This window comes from Puma concolor, chromosome A3 (genome assembly GCF_028749965.1).
Source record: "Puma concolor isolate L17-30 chromosome A3, mPumCon1.1.hap2, whole genome shotgun sequence".
NCBI classification, from domain to species: Eukaryota; Metazoa; Chordata; class Mammalia; order Carnivora; family Felidae; genus Puma; species Puma concolor.
The window spans coordinates 83,470,478-83,495,885 of record NC_141669.1 but is presented as its reverse complement, the minus strand read 5'-3'; the positions used below and the strand labels follow the sequence as shown (position 1 = coordinate 83,495,885).

Below are 25,408 nucleotides of genomic sequence, written 5' to 3'. Positions count from 1 at the left end.
GCTAATAATAATTATTTTGGGTTCTGTATAAACGAAGTCCTCATGTGAATGGGCATTTGGGACTTTAAGGAATCAGGCCAGAGCTTCTCAAACTGTGTTCAGCGAGTGACCATGTTTTCATTTAATTTGACTGGCTTGGGTTGATTTGTTTCATTTCCAGTCCTTCATAAACCAGTACTGAAAACATTCTTGGATATTGCAGCAATATCAATTGGCCAGGAAAGTTTAAATTTTTGCATTTTATCTCCATTTCTGCCCTTTTCCACAACTGATCTCTGTCATGGACCACACTTTTAAATATAGCTGATGTAGAGCACATCTGTAAATGTTTCCATGCACCGCTACATCGGGAGGTAGGAAGCGTGAACTGAAAAAAAAAATGTGGATTGTGTCAAACACAACAACGAGGGGGAAAAAATCTTAGCTGAAGATCAGAAAGAGAGATATTAGTGAATGCTCATTTTGAGATACTTTCTGGTCAATGCAAGTAGAGACCTGTTCAGAAAGGGCCAACAAGAGACTTTTCGGTTGCTTGCAGCATTTCTCTCCATCTCCAAAATTGCACACACACAGGCTCAAAGCTAAATTAACTAGCTTTGCTAATTTTATATTATTTTTTAAATTTATTTTTATTTTTGAGAGAGAGAGAGAGAGAGAGAGAGAGAGAGAGAGAGAGAGCCTCAAGCTGGCTCCGTGCTGTCAGCGCAGAGCCCAACACAGGGCTTGATCCTACAAACCGTGAGATCACGAACTGAACTGAGATCAAGAGTCAGATGCTCAACCGACTGAGCCACTCAGGTATTCCTAATTTTATATTATTAATTAAAAGTTGCAAATGTGAAAAATCTGAGACTTCTTTCATAACTTGAGGAGAGGAGGGTCTTTCTACTTCTGATCACAGATCTAGATTTAAAAAATCCATAATAATAAAAATGTACACCTGAAACTAACATAGCAGTATGTTCAATTATCCTTCAAGAATAACAAAAAAAAATCTTCCACATGTGACACTACTATAAGCAAAGTCAAAAGGCAGATTACAATCTGGGAATAATATTTTCATTTCATATTATAGACAACAGGCTAGCCTCCTTAAACTAGCAATAGCTCCTAGACATAAACAAGAAAAAGAAAGGCCAACAACCCAAAAGAAAAAATGGCAAAGGCTATGAATGAGTACTTTGAGAAAGGAAATACAAATGAGTCTTACACAAATCAATAGTGACTCTTGCATAGGAAGCGAAATGGCAAACGAAAACTACACGGAGATACAACTATTTACCTATCAGATTGGCACATACTCAAAAGGTTTTGGGTAAGGTCATGGGACAAAATTGACCCCATTCTTTGAAGGTGGCAGTGGTATAGTAATATGAGGGGCAAATTGGCAATATCCGCCAAAGTAACAATTGTGTCTACCCTTGAGAATTCTTCCTTCACTTATACTGCCCACAGTTGAACCAATGACTGTACAAAACTATCTGTCACATCATTTCAGTAATAACAAGTTGTCTTAAATAACCCACAAGGTGACCAAATAGACAGTGAGACATCCGCAGAAATAAAACACTGGGCAAGCCTAACAACTGAGAGACTTTACAAACTACTATAGAAGTGCCTCCAAGGCATATTAAATCAAAGTTAAAAATAGTGTACATAATATGCGAACATTCGTTGGAGCGGAATTTGATTCTATATTGTTATTTGTTCGGCTATACTGTCAATGGTGGATGAAGTGGGAAGAACATAGGATAGGATGACAGGGAGATATTCTGTTGTATCATTTCTCAGACTTTTTGTGTTTTGAACTATGTGTGTCCTACACACACACACACACACACACACACACACACACACACAAGCAAGTTTAATGGGGTAGACTGATTTTTTTTAAATTCAGTAGCCATCTTTCTTTTTTATTAAAGTATACATAATTCAATAACTGTCTTGAAACTTGAGGACTTCTTTAAATCACCTTTAAAAGTAGAGAAACTTAGGCACAGAGTTGCCACACAGAAACAGCCATAGATAAAAACAGGCAGTTCTAGGAAACTAGAACCCGGGTCATTTGACTTCTAGTCTGGGGTTCCTGTAGATACATCATGCAGCCTTCTTTGTCAGGTTAAAATAATGAACCATAATACAATTCAATTCCATTGAAATGAAGTTTATTGAATGTGCATATTGTTTAAGATGCCCAGATTGTGTGTGAATAACGACAGCTCATGGGCACAAGCATCTCACAGGCCATGAAGGAGGACGTGACATGCGTGCATAAAACAATTAGAGAACAGTTTTTGGCAACATATGAGCAAGCACAAAAAAAGGTGATACAAGACAACATTTGTGAGAGATGCTACATTCAAATCAATTTTTCCCATGGACAAACCTCTACCACACATGAAGTATAATCAAAATGAAATGAAGATTAATGTTTCTTTATTTGGTTTCTTTTTAAAAATTTTTTTAATGTTTATTCATTTTTGAGACAGAGAAAGAGTGTGAGTGGGGAAGGGACAGAGAGAGAGGGAGACACAGAATCCAAACAGCCTCCAGGCTCTGAGCTGTCAGCACAGAGCCTGACGTGGGGCTTGAACCCACGAACCGTGAGATCATGACCTGAGCCGAAGTCAGACACTTAACTGACTGAGCCACCCAGGTGCCCCTCTTTATTTGGTTTCTTAATGAAGTAAGAAGATAAGAAAATCCAGCATTGTGATATTCATTACCTGTTAATGTTTCATCTTTTCTCATGAAATGTCTATAAAATAGAGCCAAGTCAACTCTATAAATGACACCCATTATCACTAGGCACACAACTACCACTGAGATCAAAACAGCCACAATCATTCCTCTGGTGAAGATGTAGCCTGGGATATCAGCCATATCTTCTAGAGAGGAAAAGAAAATGGAAATAATTAATGAAAGATGGTTTACCAGTGTCTCCCACCATCTTACCTCATAGTTGTCAGTTTTTATATTTAGCACTAATCCCAGTTGTCTATCCAACGCATTCCATTCACTTAGTCCACATTCCTGCCTTTAGTCTGGAGTGCTGACCTTTCTACTCCGATTTTTAAAGAATAAAAATGTGTAAAAGGATATTCAGAGACCTGAATGGAAAGCATTGTGATATAGCCTGTCCCTACTTGGGGAAGGCAAGGATGATAAGATACCAGGGTGAAATGTCCAGGGACCCAAACATACATCTCAGCTGGTATGTTGAGAACATAAATGGAAGTACACAGTCTTGAGAGAGCAAGTGCTGAGCTGAGCTCGTCTGGGCTCCCAGCCTGGTTCCATCACTTAGTTTGTGTCCTAGGGAAAGTCACTGATTCCCTTCATTCTTAGCGTCTTCATCCATAATATGAACCCTTTTCTGAGCAGCTATTGGGCCAATGGCCCTGGATTGCATTGTATTGGTGGAGGATGGAGGGGGGTGACTCTGGAACGTTCCATCAGGTAGGCAGTGAAAAATTTTAGGAGTCTGCAGATCTGAGCCATCAACTGTCCACCTGCCAGATCCAGGGACTGGTCCAAGAGGGGAAGCCTCAGCTAATCTTGGTTGAGTGCATGAGCACACGCAAGGGCCCCCTGTGCCCAGCGCCCAGCTAAGGTAGGCTGGAGGCCGCAGTACCTAGTATCATTGGCCTCATCCTACACTGAGCTGCAAGCATGCCTCTCATCGTTATGGGTACGTGAGGGCTGCCATGACTGCCTCCCCCATGACACTCAGCTACATCTCTCTCCAGGCTATATCTGCTCTGCTCTCTTGGGCCCCTGGTGCTTATCTAGGACTGCAATCTGATTGAGAGCAAAGGATTAGAGTTTGCGTTTTCATTTTCTGTATGAAATCAATGCACAGGGGACTCCGGCAGGGGACTGAGCCCCAGTTTAGCCTGAATACTTGTGACACAAGGCAGATAATTTCACCTTTTGGGAGCTTGCTTCCTGGGGTGTAAAATGAAGGGAGTGGTGATCTTTGAGGTGTCCCTCAGCAGCAACTTTCTAAGCTTCCACAAACTTCCAAAGTAAAACTTGCTCATACCTTTTTTCAACAAGACGAAGTTTATGGTGTCTGTGCCTCCCTCGCTGGCCACAGTGCAATTATATGAAAATTTTAGATTTTTTGCATTGATATTCTCAATTTTCAACATTCTTGACACATACAATTTGCCGTCCAGAGTTCTGTAAAAGAAGAAACAATTCAGTGACAGGCTTTGTTCATTGCCAGCAACATTGCTCATGAGGGAGGAATTCATATGCACAAATACTCAAAGGCAGTGGCTCTGTTGGCTCCATGGAACCTTCTCTTTCTGGTGGGTCCTCAGAGTGTGGGCCACCACAAACCTCTGCTCCTCCGGGGAGCATCAGGGTGGACAGAAACAGCCCTCCTGAGACCACCTGGGGATGACCGTGTGAACCGCCCAGAATGAAAATGTCTGGAAGGTAATGATGTTAAGTTCTCTCTCAATGATTTTCCCCTATTTCTCCTCGCCCAACGGCTTAGCGTTCTTCCCATGGGGGGGTCTCCACCGATTGTGATAAAGCTGCAAATAGTTCAGCAGAGATACAGATTCCTATCAAGCTTGTCCATGCAATCCTGAAGATCGCTTTTATTTTGTTCAGCATTGAAAACAAACTGAAGAATGACACTATTGTCAGATGCACCTGCAGGCATATGAAAAATACCAATTAAGCTGTTCAGCACATGTCAGAAAATGACGTAGACAACCATTAGCAGCGAGCTGTCTTTCTCTTCTTAAAAGATTCAAGTTGTCCTGTCGTCGATGCAAGGCAACTGCTCATGACATCTGCTTCCCCGTCAATGACAGGCTGTGAAAGCACCATGTCAACCAGCGCTCCCCAGGTGCGCTCACTCACCTGCCGCACCCCTAGCAGCAGGTGCCTCTATTCTTGGGACATGGCACCCTCTGTCGCCTCCAACCGTGTCAAATATAATTTGAACATGATTCTGTAAAGAAGTCACCAATCCAGAAATAGCAACTATCTCATATCAGTGAAAAATCCCGAAGTAAGGCACAAAAGGCCAGTGAGAAGCCAAGACAGATGACAGAAAAAGCACAGGCATAACTCTAAAGAAAGACCACCTTACTCTTAGCTTAGTTTGAGCTCCATTGCAGATAGTTTGGTGAGTTGGTCTTCTATCCCTCCAAACAGGAGCAACAGATCGCTAGAAGGGGGAAATGCAGAACTCCAGGGGAGGTTCGATGCTGAGGATAAAGACACAATGGCAAGACAGCCCTGCAATTCAGCTGAGTTACTAGTCACGTGCCTACTAGAAGCAAGTGGACAGACCTTGCATCATAAGGAGCTTGCAGACAAGTGTTAGCAAGAATCAAGAGTTGTTGCCGTGACATCAAAGAATTTTTTTAAATCTAAAAAGCAGAAAAAAATCCTCAAAAGTGCAGCTAAGGTAACAGATACCTTGGGATCCCTACTCTCTACCACCTGAGTATATCAGTAAAATACCAATTAATGACCCAAAGTCATTCAAAACCACTCAAACGACCACAGGCTTAGCACAATTTTCAAAATCCAAAAAACTATGGCCTAGGTAATCCCTCTTTTATCAGATGCTTAAGTAAATTGCCCATCCCTATCAGATCCTGACCAACCAAAAGCTACTTTTAGTAAGGCGATGTTAAAAAACCTCACTGACCTTCTTTTTCTAGTTTAGACCTTAGCAATAGATTTCTGCATAATCCATCAGCCTAGCGCATGGTAATTATCATTATAAAATATATAAATTATAAATTAAAATTTAAACTTATCTCAAACACCCAATCAGCCATTCAGGACTCTGGTGTTTTTTATAGCATGGATCTATGATACAATGTGATTTGTATATATCATGATACATAATACATCACATATACGTACCTATTTTTTTTTACGTTCTCTTCATGTACATTGGGCTCCTTTCCATTTTCATCCCACAAGTTCCAATAAATCTGATCCTTTTCATTCGCCAAAGCAGAGCAATTGAGGTTTACATCTTTTCCTACGTAAAAGTTGACAACCAATATTCTGATCTTACAGACTCAGATTTCCCAAAGGTATAAAATTAATATAATCAACATATATTAACTTAATACATAGAGCTAATGTAGTGCTACCTCTCAGAAAGAAAAAGATAGGCTTGGTTTTTAAATTTTAAAACATGTATAAAGCAGAGAAATTAGGTAGCAATTTTAAGTCATCCATAGCCTATGAGTTGGTTTCGCTTCAAATGTCTATGTTTAAATAAATTATTAAAACTTAGAGTGGCGAGTGGGCCTTCTTTTCAACATACAGTTTAGTAGGTAGTGTCGGGGCAACACTCCCACAGCAACTTCTAGAAAAACAAAATGGGTAAATCACACAAAATTAAGTTAGCCAGCAATGAAAGATATTAAAGTGCAGGGAAAACAAAGAGAAACAGCCGGGCTAAAAACGCAGCCAGGAAGAAGCCCTTCCAGGAGGAGCTGAGATAGCCGGCCATCTTATTCTTTGGAGAAATTACTTTGGGTTTGTACAGCACCAGGGGAATCTCCCAGAGAAAAGAGAGCCCAGGGGAAATTCTGACAGCCACACGGGCTTGCAGAATTATTGCCGAGGGCTTGGACAACACACAGGAGGCTGCAAAGGCTCAAGGGTCTCTCCTACAGTCTCACAGTACTTAGGGGAGAAAGTCCCACTTCCGGGAAGAGATGTACAACAAAGACAGGACTGAAGTCCTTGCATGCCCCACCCCACCCCATAACCTCCCTGCAGGGAATGCCAAAGGAAAGGTTTCAGACTCACAAAAAATTATCCCAGACGAAAGCAAGGCACTACATGAACAAATGAAGAGTACAAGAAAATACAAGTATCTCAGTAAATATAAAAGAATTTTGGTCACCTAAAGCAATAACAGTGCCAATCTATTGTGAGTTTTATCACATATGCAGTAGGGAAATACGTAAACTAATAGCACAAAGTGAGTTAAGAAGACAAAGGAAATACAAGTCTCTAGCACAACTTTTTTTTTTATGTTTATTTATTTTTGACAGAGAGAGAGAGACACAGAGCATGAGCGGGGGAGGGGCAGAGAGAAAGGGAGACACAGAATCCGAAACAGGCTCCAGGCTCTGAGCTGTCAGCACAGAGCCCGACGCGGGGCTCGAACTCACAGACAGCGAGATCATGACCTGAGCCGAAGTCGGATGCTCAACCGACTGAGTCACCCAGGTGCCCCTCTAGCACAACTTAATGAAGGACACAAAAAGGTATAACTAGATAGAAAACAAATCATATTAAATGAAAGAAAGAAAAAATACTTTATGAATCCAAAAGGAAGGGAGGAATAACAGGAACAAATAACACATAAGGCAACTAACAAACACATAGCAAGATAAGAGGCTTCACAGGATCACCATCATTAAATATAAATGGACTGAGGGGCACCGGGATGGCTCAGTTAGGCACGTGACTCAGGTCATGATCTCACGGTTCGTGGGCTGGGGCCCCGCAGAGGGCTCTGTGCTGACAGCTCAGAGCCCGGAGCCTGCTTCAGATTCTGTGTCTCCCTCTCTCTCTACGCCGCACCCCCCCCCCCCGCCCCACTCACTCCCTGCCCCTCTCTGTCTCTCAAAAATGAATGAACATTAAAAAAAAATGTTTTAAATGTCAATGGACTAGACACTATACAGACTGGATTTCAAAAAAGATCCAAATATATATAGTTGACGTGAAGTATAGTGCATGTGTAATTGATTTACAAAGAAACGTTAAAAGGATATAAAAAAAAGATAAAACATGCCAATCCCAAACAAAAGAAGACTGCTATGGCTGTCTATTACTAGAGAAAGTAGGCATTTAGGAAAGAAGTAACATGATAGATAAAGAGAGAAATTTTATAATGATAAAGTGTCAGTTCAACAGGCATCAGTACGTATGTGCCCATAAGATGACCTCAGCATGTATAAAGCAAAGATTTAACAAAAGGGTACAGAGACAAATTAACCATCGTAGATGCAGATGTTAACATCTCTTTAACAGATAAAGAAAACACATCAAAGATTGGTTACAATATACATGATTTGAACAATGCCATTAGCTAACTTCACATAATTGGTATTTACAGAATGATAAAGCCAAAACCTGCAGAATGCACATTTGTTTCAAACACACTGGGAACATTCATCAAGACGCCACATTCTGTTCCTTAAGCAAGTTGCTACAAATTTCATCAGACTGAAATGATACAGAATACAATCTTGGACCAGTATGAAACTAAACTGGATATCAATAACAACAACAACACAAAAACTAGAAAATCCTCCAACTATTTGGAAGTTAAAAAGAACAAATTATCCATAGATGAAAGAAGAAATCACAAGGGAAGTGTTTTTTGTTTTTTTTTAATGTTTGAACCAAATAGTAATGAAAACACAGCATACCTGTATTTGTTAGAAACAGCTACAGTAGCGATTAGAGGGAATTGTAGAGCTTAAAATGCATGTGCTACAAGAGACGATAATTGAAATCAATTATCTATGTCTCCATCTCAACAAATGAAAATTGAGGTGCAAATTAAGCCCAAAATGAGAAGAAAGAAATAACAAAGCTAAGTTCAGGAATCAATAAAAATAAAAAGCAGGCAATCCACAAATACAAACGGCAAAGTATCTAAGCTACACTGGGCATCTGTGGTCCCACAAATGATTGTGACAGGTGGTGGTGGTCCAAAGGTGTGGGCTTAGGAAACAGTCAACAGAAACTTGAACCCCAGCTTCACCACTTTTTTATTGGTTTAACTTTAGACAGATTTCTGAACCCTTCTGGGCTTTGGTCATTTAACCCATTAGATGGGAATAATACCCCTTGGAGTTTTTTGGAGGATTGAATTCAAGAATGTTTTTCTGGACGCCTGGGTGGCTCAGTCAGTTAAGCGTCCGACTTCGGCTCAGGTCATGATCTCGGGTCCATGGGTTCAACCCCACATCAGCTCTGTGCTGACAGCCCAGAGCCTGGAGCCTGCCTCGGATTCTGTGTCTCCCTCTCTCTCTGCCCCTCCCCGCTCACATTCTGTCTCTGTCTCTCAAAAATGAATAAACATTTTAAAAAAGAATATATTTCAAACACCTAATACAAAACATGATTTAGTATACGTGAATTTCTCCTTTTCCTTCCCTCCTTTCCTTATGGAAAGGAATTACTCAACTGGACATGTTGATTTCATCAAGATCTGTCTGGATGGTCAATTAAGTCCATTGATTCAAAGTCCATTGATTAATCAGTCAAATATTCAGAACACAGGATAAGTCTGAAGCATTTCTCCAGAGTGCTCTCTTATAGGGTTTTCGTCTTTAAAAATAACCATTAAGACTATTAGAGAAAAGCCACTATGGGGTGACCAAAACCCTATGTAAAAACCACAGGCAGTTCTATAATGTTTTCAACATACTGTTCATTTTCATCAGCCTAAAAAGGGCAACATTCAAACAATGGCATACTTTCCCTGCTTTTCTAACTTTCCTCACTAAATCTGGTATGTGTTATGCACACACAATATTGGTGAATCATGAATCACATTTAGCCTTGGAAGACTCAATTATGCACCCCATTCCTAGATGTGGAATACATGTATGTCAACATATACCTAATTCCACCTTCACACGGTTAAGCTTTGGTCCAAGAAGAACAGGAATTATTTTACTGCGATCTAAAAGTGAAAAAAAGAAAAGGAAAATGTTTCAGCGTTGCACTGAGCTTCTCTAAGACAAGTTTTTGTTGCAATATGCTTATACCATGTAACAAAAATTCTAAATAGTCATCACTATGTCATATTTTCATTAAGTAATGGTTGCAGCTAATATTGTTTGTTTCACTTTCCATCAATGCAAAGCTAATGTAACTGGAGGGAACACACTAAATTTGGTTTCCTTCAAATCTGTGGCTTCTGCAGCTATGTGGCAGAGGAAAATGTTCATCCAGGAGGGACAACCGCATCTGTAGGATTTAGATGCAAAGTCACTGGGACGTGCCTTTCTGCTCTTTCTTTCTTCTGTCTGCCCTTCTCAACCCCTCGAAGATGGATTTATTGGGCACAGGGTCTCTATCCGTGCTTTGGCAAGACACTCTCTCTCAGGTGCCAACCCTCCCCTCATAGACACTAAAGGAAGCACACCTTCAGTTCTGTGCTCTCGATACCTCACTTGCCTCACCTTAGTCCTGGCCCTGCAAGGTGTTCACATGTGTGGGCTCAGCTCTACTTCTGTTCCTGAGTGGCTTCTGACCTTGATCAGAGGTACATAATACTCTCCACCCCAGCCTCCCTCTAGTAATGTTTCAAAAGTAAATACTTCCCCTAGCAGCCTCCCACTGAATGCTCTCCTACAACCTAGGACGGCTGATAGCTGCACAACACTGAGAGCGCCTGTGGTCATACATTGAAATTGCTGTTGTCAAGTTCTTGTTACTCTTCTGATCAGCACTGGCAACTTTCCTCATGACCTAGACTCTCCCTTCTAGCACATCTGGCACTCCTAGGGCATTTACAAGTAACCTCCAGAGCAGCCTTCCTGGGACATACCTGTCCTCAGCAAACACGATGCCTGAGGACAAGGAGTAAAAGGCAACCCAGGAGCTCTCCCGCAGCGCCCTCACCTACCTGAGCTCTCTCAGAAAGTGTGATGCTGAAGAGTGAAGGGTTGAGACGGGAGGGGTGAATGTGTGGGTGAGAACTGGAGGATGAAACTCGCAAAGTGAAAGCCCAGGTGAGTCAGATTTGGTTCCTCTGGGGTTCAGAGTCTCTGGGCAAGCCTGGAATTGCTATAAGTGGACAGCGGGACCTGGGACGCCCCCAGAGAAAGAAGGAACTCTCGGCCTTGAGAGTATGGAGGAACATGAGTCGATTCAAGGACAAGGGGGCAAGAGGTGATTTTGCTGAAAATTGCCATTGCTTATCTTTCTCCGGATCCATTTTCTTCCCCCCGGGGAAGAGGTAGTGTCAAAGGGTATCTGTAGGACAGGACGTCTTTAAGACAGTATGCCATCTGCTAAACCTTGAAGGATATCGGGGCGCCTGGGTGGTTCAGCCGGTTAAGTGTCTGACTTCAGCCCAGGTCATGATCTCACAGTTCATGAGTTCAAGCCCCGCATCGGGCTCCATGCTGACAGCTTGGGGCCTAGAGCCAGCTTCTGATTCTGCGTCTCCCCGCCTCTCTCTCTGCCCCTCCACCGCTCACGCTCTGTCTCTCTCTCTCAAAAATAAATAAACCTTAAAAACAATTTTAAAACTTGAAGTATATCATTGGAAACCCCAAGTACCCTGTCCCCAGCGTGCATTCCTCCTCATCCGTCATGTCCCACCTCTAAACTCAGCTCAGAGTCTCCTGACTCCGATCTATCTCTGGGCTCCTTCTGCACCCTAACATCACACAGATGTGTCCGGTTTCATACACTAGGTACTTCTATGTGGCTTATCACCTCTCCTGACTATTCCTCGAGAATAGTATAGAACTCACTTCATTGCTTATTTCCCTGCTTCCTTTACCTCCTGATGCTCAGTACAGTTTATTGAATACAGGCACCCTCAATAAATACCTGTTGAGTGAAAGCATACACTGAACAACAAAAAAAACCCACAAATTACTCGAATACAAAATAAGAGGGAGACATTCTACTACATACAAGTCATTTACTATCCCCCCTCCCCACCACCAATCTCTCCAGGGTGGTGAGTGACGCCCAAATTATTTGACCCTATATTTGAGCTAGTGATGTGGTCACGACTCCAAATAAGTTGCCTCTGGATTCCTGTGCTGGGTTAGAAGAAAGAAAACTCTGTTTCATAAGACACATTTCTTTCTTTCCAATTCTAACATTCCTCTTACCTCCAACGATTGTTACGTTGATGGTTTTGGTGACATTAAATAGTTTTCCATTATGAGGGATGGAAAACACACAGGTGTAATATCCCTGATCTTTAAACTCTGCATTCTTCTGTAAAACTGGGTTTGTACCATTGTTTATCTTTTTACAGTTCTGTTTTGTGAAAAAAAAATCAAGTTAAAATATTTTAAGTAAAAGCAGTATCATATTACATTGATTCAAATTTTAGAAATACTTTTATAGAAAAAGGGAAACAGGACGAAAGGTAGAAATTTCTGAGTCGATATCCCAGTGATTTGGCATTGCCTGTACAGCAACAATGAAACACGGTCCCATTACCTGTTATTATTACGGCTATTAATACATGCTGGGAAGTAGAATATAGGGGGAACTATAGCTGCTTCCATCATTTTCTTTTGATCGCTCTTTTACACACAAAGAGGGGAAGGGGTAAAGAGAGAGAGAGAGGGAGAATGGAGGGAGGGCAGGGTGGAAGAATGGAGCACAAGGAGGAGATAGAGAAAACTAAACAACAACAAAATCCCTGCTTGGGTGAAACCTTTCTGCATTCGTAACACTTTTTTTTTTTTTTTAATTTTTTTTTTTTAACGTTTATTTATTTTTTTGGGACAGAGAGAGACAGAGCATGAACGGGGGAGGGGCAGAGAGAGAGGGAGACACAGAATCAGAAACAGGCTCCAGGCTCTGAGCCATCAGCCCAGAGCCCGACGCGGGGCTCGAACTCACGGACCGCGAGATCGTGACCTGGCTGAAGTCGGACGCTTAACCGACTGCGCCACCCAGGCGCCCCTGCATTCGTAACACTTTTAATCTAACCCATGTACTCAGGAACACCCGTGGTAGGGGTAGTGGAGATAGGAGCAGAATTACGCAGAGACCTGAGTACCTAACTGACTACCCACCCCCCTTGATGTCTTCCACAGAAGACAGTGGACTGATCAGAAATGTATCAAGAATATTCAAATACGTAGGCACACACAAACATGTCTCTCCGTCACAAATTTCCATACGGGTCACAGGAATGAATAATAGGAAAAAAGCCACCTTCTTCAATCGAGCCATCGGTCACCCATAGAAAAGGTTCTGAAGCAATCTAAGGTCCAGATACGGAGAACAGGAACGACACTGCTAAACTTGACTATGTGATGCTGTTCCTGCAAACGCCAACAAGAAGAACGTACTGCGTACATACTTCTCTCGAACTTGCCAAAGCCGGCAGCAACTGGGGCCAGGCCCAGAGGTCACTAGGAATGGGTTTGTGAAGCACCCACATGTGTCCCTCAACTCAGTAAATTGTTTCTGTGTATGTCAAATTTTTATAAACCCAAACTGTGTTTTTGAAGGCACGTTAAAATATCAATGTCTCTTCGTTTTCACTTCTAATCAGTTGTTTACTGATTTAGCTTCCTTGCTCTCCTCCCCTCAGGTACACCACAATCTCTAAACAGGCTGAGAATATTGAAGTGGTTAATCATCTAGCTAAAAACAACCTCTCATAGATCTCTTTTCTACATTTAAACATCCGCATGGTGACATTTCTTAAAACCTAGTGCATGAAACCTTACAAATTTATATGTATTGTCAAGTATTTGCACACTTGACAGGAAATAGAATCAAGTGAACTCAGGACTAACTCAGACGTTTGGAAAACATGTGGGTAAGAGCTTTCCTTGAAAACTCACAAGTAAACAGTGGTCAAGCAAAATATGCAAACAGAAGTTTCTAGGAAATCATCTGTGGCTTCAACTTTCCCAAGGGCTTCTGTCTGGATCACTCTCCCATACAGCTCATTAAAACTTCCATGACAGGGGTGCCTGGGTGGCTCAGTCGGTTAAGCGTCCGACTTCGGCTCAGGTCATGATCTCACAGTTTGTGAGTTCGAGCCCCGCCTCAGGCTGTGTGCTCACAGCTCAGAGCCTGGAGCCTGTTCGGATTCTGTGTCTCCCTCTCTCTCTGCCCCTCCCCGACTTGTGCTCTGTCTCTATCTGTCTCTCAAAAATAAATAAAAATGTAAAAAAAAAAAACCAAAAAACAACTTCCATGACAGAGTCACATTTGTTCTATAGAAATAATATAATTTGTGTTATGTGTCTGCATGTATGTATATTATGCATGTGTATATTATGCATGTGCATACTGTACATTTGTATGTAACACATATGTGACTGCATATATAATATCCACAGTACTGTCTACAAGAGCTCCTACAATTCAAGTTATACCAGCTGAAGAACATAGGCAATCCACAAAAGAAATAATACTGAGATGCAATAAAGATATAAAAATGTTTAATTTATTATTAAGAAAAGAAATGGAGAAAAAAAACACTAAAAATTACAGAACTTCTGCATGTCATATTTCTAAATGTTCTAAAGGTACGACTTCTTGGTGTGGTAGTGGTGGTTGAAAAAAGTGTTTTGAACTAGCATAGCTCCCCAGAGAGGAGCCAGCTAATGCACAGCAAAAGCTGTAAATGTGCTCATGGCCATTGATCCAATTATGCTACTTTTAGGGATGCGATTAAACAATAAAATTGTACATACACCCTAACAGTTACAGGAATGATATTTATTCTAACCTTATAAACAATAGTGGAAAGTAGGAAACTAACAAATGTCTAATACCAGGGGATTAATTAGATGCAAGTATAAAGCACAATGGAATCCCAGATTTGGAAGAATGTTTAAAGACACAGGGGAATAATCACAACATAATTTGTAGAGGATAAAGGAAAAATCCAGGCATAAAATACCACTTTTTATTTTTTAAAAGGTTTTTTTAAAATACCACTTTTTTTTTTTTAATTTTTTTTTTTTTAACGTTTATTTATTTTTGGGACAGAGAGAGACAGAGCATGAACGGGGGAGGGGCAGAGAGAGAGGGAGACACAGAATCGGAAATAGGCTCCAGGCTCTGAGCCATCAGCCCAGAGCCTGACGCGGGGCTCGAACTCACGGACCGCGAGATCGTGACCTGGCTGAAGTCGGACGCTTAACCGACTGCGCCACCCAGGCGCCCCAAAATACCACTTTTTAAAAGTAGATGTCGTGGCTCCTGGGTGGCTCAGTCAGTTAAGCCTCCGACTCTTGATTTTGGCCTCAGCTCATGATCTCACAGTTCATGAGTTCGAGCCCTGAGTCGGGCTCTGTGCTGACAGCATGGAGCCTGCTTGGAGGGAGGCTCAGGAGAATTGAGCCTGGCTTGGAGAATTCTCTCTCCCTCTCTCCTTCTGCCCCTCCCCCACTTTCTCTTTCTCAAAATAAATGAACAAACATTTAAAAAATAAAAATAAAAGTAGATGTTAACACACACACACACACACACACACACACAAACCCTAAAGTCTCTGGCTGGTGGGATTATGAGTGAGTTCTGCTAACTTCATTGTCCATTTTTCCATCTTCCAATTTCACAAAAGGAACTCGTATGTTTAGGGGGAAAAGTATATACAATGGAATTTAAAAATGTAAATATACATGGCAAGAGAAAATGCAAATCCTTAAGCTAGCTAGCAATCTTTTTTTATTTTTTTTTTAATTTTTTTTTTCAACGTTTATTTATTTTTGGGACAGAGAGAGACAGAGCATGAGCGGGGGAGGGGCAGAGAGAGAGGGAGACACAGAATCAGAAACAGGCTCCAGGCTCTGAGCCATCAGCCCAGAGCCTGACGCAGGGCTCGAACTCACGGACCGTGAGATCGTGACCTGCCTGGCTGAAGTCGGACGCTTAACCGACTGCGCCACCCAGGCACCCCAAAGCTAGCTAGCAATCTTAAAAATCAATTCACCAAAACAGAAGGGCAAGGAAGGAAGGGCAAGGAAGAAGGAAGTGTTATGTTCACTGAACAGTTCGGATGGGGCAGGGGCTCATTTTAGCCACCCCACCTGGCACCTGGCTCAGAGAGGTCGGCTAAGCTGTGTGTGTGGTGGGGGGTCATGCGACCTGCATGTGATGAGACCAAAATGCTCCACAGCCATCAGATTCTTACTTTGGAATTTTGTCCTTTGTTTCCTCAAGTCTTTTATTTTTAAGTTTATTTCTTTATTTTGAGAGAGAGAGTGTGCAGCACACAGCAGGGGCAGAGAGAGAGGGAGAGAGAGAGAATCTGCACTGGTGGTGCAGAGCCTGCTGTGTGGCTCGAACTCACGAACCCGTGAGACCATGACCTGAGCCGAAAATGAGAGCTGGTGACTAACTGAGCCACCCAGGCGCCCCTTTCCTCAAGTCTTAAGTTAAAATATTTTAAAAGCATTACCTTATACAGTGAAGTTCTATTGGCCAATGGTTGAAAGTAGTCATGTTTACAGGCTACGTGCAAAGATTTCTGAACTTCTACAGTTTTACTAGTTAGTAGTTTTTCAACAAAACAGCTGCTTTTACTTCTTCCAATGACATTTAATTTCCATTTACGAGTATCATTTCTATGAAATAAAGGTTTAAAGATATTTTATTAGTACAGAGACTTTGCAAATACCACCTTTCAGTAGCCAATGAAATTCTTTCCTTATTATTGTATAAAGAGACTTATTCATTGATGCCCAGACCCTGCCCCCTTTTGGCCCTGTGCAGTAAGAAATGTAACAATTGTCATGGGACAGAGGCGAGGGGCGGGGAAAGAGAAGAACCTTAGCGGCCCTACACCCACCCCCCCCCAACACACACAAACACCCTATTGCATACCATATATTATAGATACCAGGACAGAAATGTTTAAAACTTCAGTGAGCTTTGGAGATGGACAAGTTCAAAGATTCTTAACCCAGGATGGGACAGGGCATTGGTTTCCTGAGGTCCACAAACAAACTCCTGAACTTGTTTTCTGGAAGTTTGTATATATGCATTGGGTTTTATATTTCTCTGGGCTGTTTCTTCCAATCCTTTTCTCTTACTGTTGAGTAAACCCAGGTCTGGAGCACCTGCCCTCACCGTAGCTGTAGTAGCACTTTATGTGCCTTACTGAGCAAAAGTTAGTTTGAATAGTTTTATTGTTGTTGTTCCTTCTGATTAAAAATTAGTAATCTGGAAGAGGAAACAACTTTAACCATGTTTTTATAAAGGATCTCCTTTTTTTTTAAGTTTACTTATTTTAAGAGAGACAGAGCAGGGGAGGGGGAGAGAGACAGAGATACAGACAGAGAAAGAGAGAGACAGAGAGGGAGAGAGAGAGAGAGAGAATGAATCACAAGCAGACTCCTCGCTATCAGTGCAGAGCCTGATAGGGCTCGAACCCATGAACCTGTGAGATCATGACTTGCGTTGAAATCAAGAGTTGGACACTTAACTGACTGAGCCACCCAGGTGCCCCTAGAAAGGAGCTTCTAAGAAAGGAAATGTTTGCAACCTGATGTTTGTTTAAACTGAACTACAGGGATCCACGTACTAAATACAACAGACGTGTGTTAAATTGTCCTGTGTGTGTGACACGCTTGTACCGACCACAGGCTCTTACAGCCCCGACTCTTACATCTGTGGTAGCATGGGAGGAAGACTAGCACTCACTGAGTTCCAGGGATTGTCCTGAATATGTACAATGGAGATGGCTATTTCCCTTACTTGTGATAAGAAAGCTAAACTTCATGTAGCAACAGGGCCAGGATGCAAACGCACATCAGCTCGGCCCTCAAGGACAGGACTGCACTGCCCAATACTATGCTTTCACAGTCGATGTGACTCTGGCCCCTCCTTTGGGTATGCATTCATACAAGATTGACCAGGACTGGGAGGGAAGTGATGGGTGGGCTGACAGGCTTGTCCTGAAGGTTAAAAGCAGTAGGTCAATGGCCATGGAACATAATAGAGCTACCTGGACCTTGAGATGGATTTGGAATCCCGTTGGTATCATCTTCTTCTCAAGTGTGTCTACTGTTTCCCCTACTTCAGCCCCACTGAGCTGAACAGAGACCTATTTCCAGATATTTCTATCCCGTCACTTACGAGGAAGATAGTGCATGCATATTTCCATCTTATCAGGCCATATAGTTTTCTACCTCTGCAATCCTCAATTCCTAACACTCAGGAAGTCCCGACTGGTGGAATGCTTCCGTGTCCCCGCCACCGCACTGTGAGTGCCAGAACAGGCAAATGCCGGCCTTGCTAGAGGAACTCAAAGGATGGTGTGAAGCTGAGGCCAACTGACCCAAAGCTGTGATCATCTGTGTTCTCATACAAGGCCATCCCTTCCTGGTTGTGGAGCTACTCCTGCCACACAGGAAGGGACTTGAAAAGCTCTGGGCCATTCTTCTGAAGCCCCTTACCAAGCCAAGCTTGCTGTTTGTCAATCCAGAACATGATTGAGACATGATTTGCATGTGCTTTTTTCCTCTGTCTTCATGTCCTCCCCTCTACCACTGAAAACCCCCTCTCTCCTGTGTCCCCTCCCTTCTTGGTGGATTTTCCCCCTTAACATTTTATCTGACTTTAGGATTAAAGTATCAGTCTCCAGAAGCATTTGATTATTAGCAGAAGACTCCCTAGAAATGAAAGGATTATGGTTCTAATGGGGGTGGGGTGGGGAGGAGGATTCCAGGGATGGAATCTGGTCTTTGAAGGATTCCACACAAAATTCCAAAGGCTCATTCACGCATGTGCATACACACGCACACACACACACACACACACACACATACACACACACACACACACACACACACACACACACACACCCCTCTGAGGCAAACCAGTGCACCATATTTGAAAAAGCCCCCATCTTCAATGCCTCTAGGTGTCCAAACAACCTGTGTGGGTTCCCATTTATTTTCAAAACGATTGTCGAGGCTGTTCCTCATACCATCACTTTTGTCTCATGTTATTCGTCAGCCTCAAATACCCTTTAATGTTCGTCACCACAGCCCCTGAGTCACCTCATTGTTCCTGGCCTCTTGCACCCTCTTCCTGGTTCTCCACACGTCTCTGACAGCCTATCTGTTGGACTATTCCAATTTTCCTTCCTAACCCAGGCTGTGTTCCCCACCTTCCATATCAGAAAGACAGTTAATGCTTTCCCTCCCTGTCTCCAAGCGACATTTGTAGGTAACTGTCTCTTCCCCTCCATGTGCTCCTTCTGTCCAGTCTGGAATGCTTCCTTCAATCATGCCTTTATTCTGTCAGGATTAAGGAGATTTTTTTTAACCCCATTTGTGAATATTCATTCTACGTTAGTGTGAGAAGACCCAGTTGTGATCCATTTCTGGAATCATCTCTCTTAAAGAGTCACATAAAATCCACTGCTGGTCAAAACAAACAACAGAAAGAGTTCTCAAATGTTCTCTCTGACTCCTGGGAGTTCCTATGCATAAAAACAAACCCAAATGACCTCATTTTGTGTAAAACCACAGGAGCGATAACAAGGTTTCACTGTGATATCTCACTGCACTCTCAACAGCACTGTTGACGATGATCGGGACCCACCCCAGAAATCGACTACATCTGCCAGCACACCACCACGACTCACCTGGCCCTGAGCTATCTTCCACAGGTCAGTCTCACATCTCCATAGAAACATACGTATACATACACACCTACGCAAGTACGCACACTACATCACAAATGTGCCAGATGAACACTATGTCACCGACACTACTAATCCATCACATAGAGCCCTGCTTGTCCAAGTTACTCCTTCCCACCTCACCAAATAATGTATAAAGAGAACCCAGCTCAGTGATAATCACTGACGCAGCGGTTGCTCTCATTTCACAGAACTTAGGACTCTTGATGAGGAGCGTCCTGGCGTAGACTGGAGCGGTCTGGCCTGCGAAGGCTGTGCAAAGCCCTTTCCGCACTGCCTTTCCCCCTGCCCCTGGCTGTAGGCTTGTGATTGGCTGCAAAACCCACACACTCGTCATGAACACTACTGCCTTGTCCCCAACAGACCCCGAAACACTGAACTAGGATGTGTCTGTATCAATTCCAATCCCTCTCCTCAGCCTGCAGATATCACCCAGGAAGCTGAGGCCACCCCCTTCACTGCATGTTCATTATGGAGCTTCACCAATTTAGTCCATTTGGCCAGCAACTCTAGACAACAGGAACAGTTGAGTTTTAAAATGAATTTCATCTGATACCTACTTACCTTTGGTAAGGATCCCCTGAAAGAAGTATTAAGGGAATCTTTCGTTAAGATCACTAAGAAGATAGACACAAGGGCAATATTTAATTTAATTTTCCAATGATGAAGTATTGATCGCATGCTGGAAGAAGAGTAGGGGGGAATAAATGCATGGATTATTCTTTCAGACTGCTGTATATGTGACTGGCTGAGCTAAGTCTAGGGGTGCTACGAAACATACTAACACAAAGAGAAGCTATACTCACCCCATTTGGAAAAAGTAAGATCCACTGTCCTCCAACTCAACTGGCCAAAACTCCAAAACATAATCGTGCAAAGTAATTCTGGGGGAACTGCTTGAGTTTAGCTCAATGCGTCCATGTGATCCACTGCTCTTGTACCATTTTATGGTGTTTTTTTCACTATCGTGCTCAGATGCTGATGAGCAGTATCTCAGATAGAAAAATTCCCCTTCCACTGCAGTGATGCTATGACGTGAAATACATGTTTCTTCATAAGATTAGCAAAGGAAAAGGAAAAAAAAACACAGGTAAATTTTGTCTTTCCTAATGCATTAGGAGAATAAGCCAGGTTAGTAAGAAAATTGTAAGCAATCTCAGTCTGGTGGGTTCTCTTATCTTAGGGTCAATTTTTCCAACATCAGGGCACTTTCGGGACGTAAAGGAAGACAACGTTTCCAACAGATTTTCCCAAACAGGACGGTACCAAAACTTAACCTATCATAACTGAAAGACAGATAAATGTAGTGTAAGCTTTTCAAAGAAAACGCTACACATTACAATTTCCTTGTAAGGAAAGCCACAGAAGTCACAATGTTGCCACATCTACGCCCAAACACCCCTAGCTGGGGAGTCTCCGTAGAAATGAAAACCAGAAACCTGGAGGCCTTAGAGTTCATCATCTGCCTCAGCAGAAGTGTCACCTCGCCTGTTCTCAACCAGCCTACCTAACCATTTCCTGGGCAGACAGAGAGGGTGGTTAAGGGGCTCCTATGTAGCTTAGAGCGTGTGTGAGTTCATTATCTCTCCAGGTTACCACGTGGATCATCAAGAATTGATTAATATAATATCACTCCAAATCCAGGTATATGTCACTTCCCTCCTTGAGCGCTTTTGCAAGCTGTCTCTTTCTCTCTCCCTGCCTCCCTCCCTTCCGTTTTCCCAACTAACCCAGATACTCTAGCTTTGGAAATTCATCTAATTCTGTCAGCTAACAGAGTCATCATTCCCGTCCTTTTGAATTTGTGATAGTTCAAAGTCAGCCCTCATGGACCCTTTCCATATCCTGTTTTCCAGTGGCTGCTGGGTGCCCTTTTACTTTATTGAAGTATAATTAACATATAATAATATCAGGTGCACAACATATTGATTCAACAATTCTATACATTACTCAGTATTCGCCATGGTAACTGTGGCCACCGTCACCATACAATGTTATTAAAAATATTATTGACCATACTTTCTATGCTGTACTTTCCATCCCCGTGACTTATTTATTTTTATTTTATAAATCATAGTTTATTTCTGTGCTTAAAAGAAATATTTTATATATCATACATTGAAATAATTATGCTTAATAATACTTTCTATGTTTAAAATAAATATTCTATATATCATATATTGAAATACTTACATATTTTATATATTTTAGTATAATTTTATATAGTTTAATTTATGAATTATAGTTTACTTCAGTTATTTTATAACTGGAAGTTGTAATCCCCTTTTTCTATTTCACTCAGAGCCCCACCTTCCCTCGGGCAACCACCAATTTGTTCTCTGTATTCAAGAGTCTGGATCCGTTTGTTTGCCCATTTGTTTTGTTTTTTAGATTCCACATATAAGCGAAATTATATGGTATTTGTCTTTCTCTGTCTGACTTATTTCGCTTAGGATAACATCCTTTAGGTCCATCCATGTTGTCACAAATGGCAGGATCTCATTCTTTTTTGTGAATGAGTAATATTTCATCACATGTTCCCACACTAATTCATATGCCCACAAACAGGATTAACTGAATTTTGAGAATGAGAATCCTTAAATTAACTAGAGCACTTCACGGAAGGCATGGAGAAAATGCCTCCTTCATACTTAGGGTCTATTTCTCAAAGCAGTTGTTTGGTTTTAATTCGATGTTGTTAACCACAATGTAAAGAGGAAGTGGCTCAAATGGTAGACGTATTCTTTGAAAACATGGATGTCAAATCTACCTCAAAGTACAAGTGTTACTGAACACCAACCTTGTGTTTGGTGGTTGTTATAGAAGCTCCATTTTACATTTCGGTCCTTCAACGTAGAAGGTGTGATACAGGTGTAAGTGTTAGTGTTAGCTTCAATTGACATCCGAAAGGATGGTATGTACAAAACGATGTAATTTATTTTCCTGTTTTAGAAGTACGACACACATAAAGCCGTACAATATGTGCTCTTCTGTGCCTGGATTCTTTCTTACATCATCATGTCTATGATAGGCATCCATGTTGCTGCATGTAGCAGTGATCTGTTTTGTCTCATAGTTATGCAGTATCCATGCCGTATCCAGTTGTGTTTGTATATGATAATTTAGCCATTCTAGTGGTGTTAAACATATGGATTATTTCCAGATTTTGGCCAGTCTTTAAAAAAACCCAGAAACTTCCATAAACATCTGTGCCTGTGTTGTGATAGACATATCCACCATTTCTTTTTGGGAGTAGTAATCCTTTGAAGAACCCTAACCTGGATTACATTCTTTCCGGGGGTAGGTGGTTGGAGTTGGAAGTTCACACTCTCCTGGCAACTAATGGCTTCAGCTACCTAATCCTGTGCTTAACACTAAAGACCTTGTTGATTAGAAATGGTTTTTGGGGGCGCCTGGGTGGCTCAGTTGGTTGAACGTCTGACTTCCGCTCAGGCCATGATCTCACGGTCCGTGGGTTCGAGCCCCGTGTCGGGCTCTGTGCTGACAGCTCAGAGCCTGGAGTGTGCTTCAGATTCTGTCTCCCATTCTCTCTCTCTGCCCCATCTCTGCTCTGTCTCTGTCTTTCAAAAATGAATAAACATTAAAAAAAAAATAAAGAAATGGTTTTTGGTTGAAAAAAATGACTGGAGTTCAAGCTGTGCAGACTGCCCAGGCAGGTACTCACTCCCATTCTTACATGAACAGAGAGTAAAAATCCAACAGCATCAACAACCTAGACCCTTTGGAATGATATCTGTGTTTGGAATTGTCTTGAGTTTGGACAGTAAATAGGATGCTGTCACTCAACTTCTACTAGGTTAAATGAAACCTCATGTAGAATACTGTCATACTTGCCTAGATTAAAGCCTTTATGAAGGTTCTCTGAAAGGACAAAGAGCTGGGACCTTAGTAAACTTACAGAATGGGCTGTCTGGCTGTTTCTGAGCCTGAAACATGTTTCATTGTAATTTGGGAGCAAGGTTAGTTATTAGTATATATCTACAGAGCAAGGTGCCCATGATGCACACTTTTCTGCACCTTGCTTTTTCACTCAGCAGTTTCTAACAGAGGATTCCATATCAAGAGGAGCAGATCTACCTCCTTCAACATCTGGATAGTATTAACCTGTATGGATCTCAATAAAAATGGACCCACTTTAAGTAAATATTAGACAGGAATTATTGGAAAGTATCAATTTGTTCTCTCTCGAGCAGTAATTCTCAGAGTTGGGGATATGGGCTAATATGCTTCCCTCTCCTAGATGACAGGTCAAGGCAAATCGGTATTGGCATTCCCACTTTCTCTTCCAAGGCATAAGGAGAACCTTGCTTATCAGTCACGTGTCTCTTCTCCAAAGGATCCTAATGAGACCCCAGAATCATTCTCGGTAAGTTTCCAAGTCATCACTGCTACTGTTAATCAGTTAAAATTGCTATCTGCCATCTGATATAAAGACTACATGATTTCCCTAGTCTACACAGTCTTTCTTAGGTACTCCTTCTAACTCGAATATTTCCCTCAAGACCTGTAAAGTATTCCCCCTCACTGTCTTCATCACCTAAATAACAAGATGAACCTTGGCCTCCGCGTTGGCAGAAAAATAATGTGTATAAAACTTGCTAAATATCAACAATAAAGATGGGTGTGAACTCTTCAGTTTTCAATAACACAAAGCAGAGTTTCACCTCAGACAAATGTAATGTGTTTCCACACACGATCCTGCTCTCTCTACATAAACTCAGAGAACTAAATATTTCCTTTTCAGCAATCCCATATGATTCTTTACTTGATTCCATTTCTACAAACGTTTTATTCTCTATGCCAGGGACACGAATTGGTAACTCTCAAAGTAAAATTTAAAACCACTAATGTTAATAAATTCAGCATTTTAAGTAGCCACTTCCACATAAAAAAAAGTGAAACCTTGCTCTTCCCTCTCAACTACCAATGAAGTATGTCCGTGAATGATTATAATTACTTACCTGAGGTGCTTGTAAACATAAGTGCCAAAAGTGTTAAGAGCAGTTCTATATGACGCATATTTAGGATTCTGTTTCCAGTGGTTTCTCTGGAAAACAGAGCAAGATGGGTTCAGCCAAAACTTGCAAACAAAAGTATACCTGTCTCATGAAGGAGATTTTAAAACATCTTCTGGCATGCAAACTTTAAAAAAATCAGCACAGTAAGTTTCCATATCCCTTAATAGAGTCACCAAGTGTTCTCAGAACTTTCAGCCATATAGAATTCATCACATTTCAAGGCAGGAAAAATTCCTAATAATGCAATTTTCTAATACAAGAGAGTCTGCTGTACAGAAAATCTACTATTCTATGAAAGAACATTCTGTGAAGTGCCAAGATATGTATGGCAGGTCTACTCATGTAGGGGTGTGTGTGTGTGTGTGTGTGTGTGTGTGTGTTCTTTTTTTTTCTCATCACACCAAAATGCTCATTGTGATCTTCATGTGTGGCTTGAATTTTTAAATATCCATCTTTCTTCATCAGAACTAAGTTCTTGATAAGTTAGGAATTAAGTCTGTTTTGTCCATTATTATATCACTAACATCCCAGCACACAGTCGTACAATGCTTAGTACGTAGTAAGGACTAATGCTCATTCCGGAGGAACAGGTGTACGGATGTGTGCATGCATGTGTCTATACACACATGCCCACGTGTGTTTATTTTAGGGAAACAGAGACAAAGCAAGAGTTTCCTACACTCCAAATGCCTAATCTACATTGGGTCAATGAACTCAAATCTGTGTTGAATTTCAGTCGTACTCTAACCCATCTTTTGTCCTGTGAATTACAATTTTAGAGAGTAGGACAGGGGAAAGGGGCAGCAGGGCTCTTACACCTGGGTTGGCATCTCCAGCTGAGTCTCAACCAGCTGTACAACCTCGGGCAAGTTACTTAAAAGTCTCAGAGCCTAGCTGCTCATTACCAAAGTGGAGATGATAAGAAGGCCTATGACCAAAATTACTGAGTGATAGAATGAGC

At 41.7% G+C, this 25,408-nt stretch overlaps 1 protein-coding gene across 4 annotated transcripts in view; it reads right to left on the bottom strand.

Moving 5' to 3' along the window:
- The window catches only part of IL18R1 (interleukin 18 receptor 1), a 43,918-nt gene that overhangs the window by 7,155 nt on the left and 11,355 nt on the right, over positions 1-25,408 (bottom strand). For 2 of the 4 annotated variants that reach the window (XM_086701433.1, XM_086701434.1), the window contains exons 3-11: positions 24,391-24,476; positions 22,209-22,583; positions 20,215-20,458; positions 16,157-16,322; positions 11,883-12,033; positions 9,647-9,709; positions 5,905-6,025; positions 4,049-4,188; positions 2,730-2,891 (exon numbers count right to left, since the gene is read on the bottom strand). In XM_086701433.1, coding sequence (XP_086557559.1) covers positions 2,730-2,891; positions 4,049-4,188; positions 5,905-6,025; positions 9,647-9,709; positions 11,883-12,033; positions 16,157-16,322; positions 20,215-20,458; positions 22,209-22,311 — 1,150 coding nt within the window. In that variant the 5' untranslated portion in view covers positions 22,312-22,583; positions 24,391-24,476. The remainder of the gene's footprint in view (positions 1-2,729; positions 2,892-4,048; positions 4,189-5,904; positions 6,026-9,646; positions 9,710-11,882; positions 12,034-16,156; positions 16,323-20,214; positions 20,459-22,208; positions 22,584-24,390; positions 24,477-25,408) is intronic. The other 2 variants (XM_086701435.1, XM_025931771.2) reach the window with 2 other exon arrangements.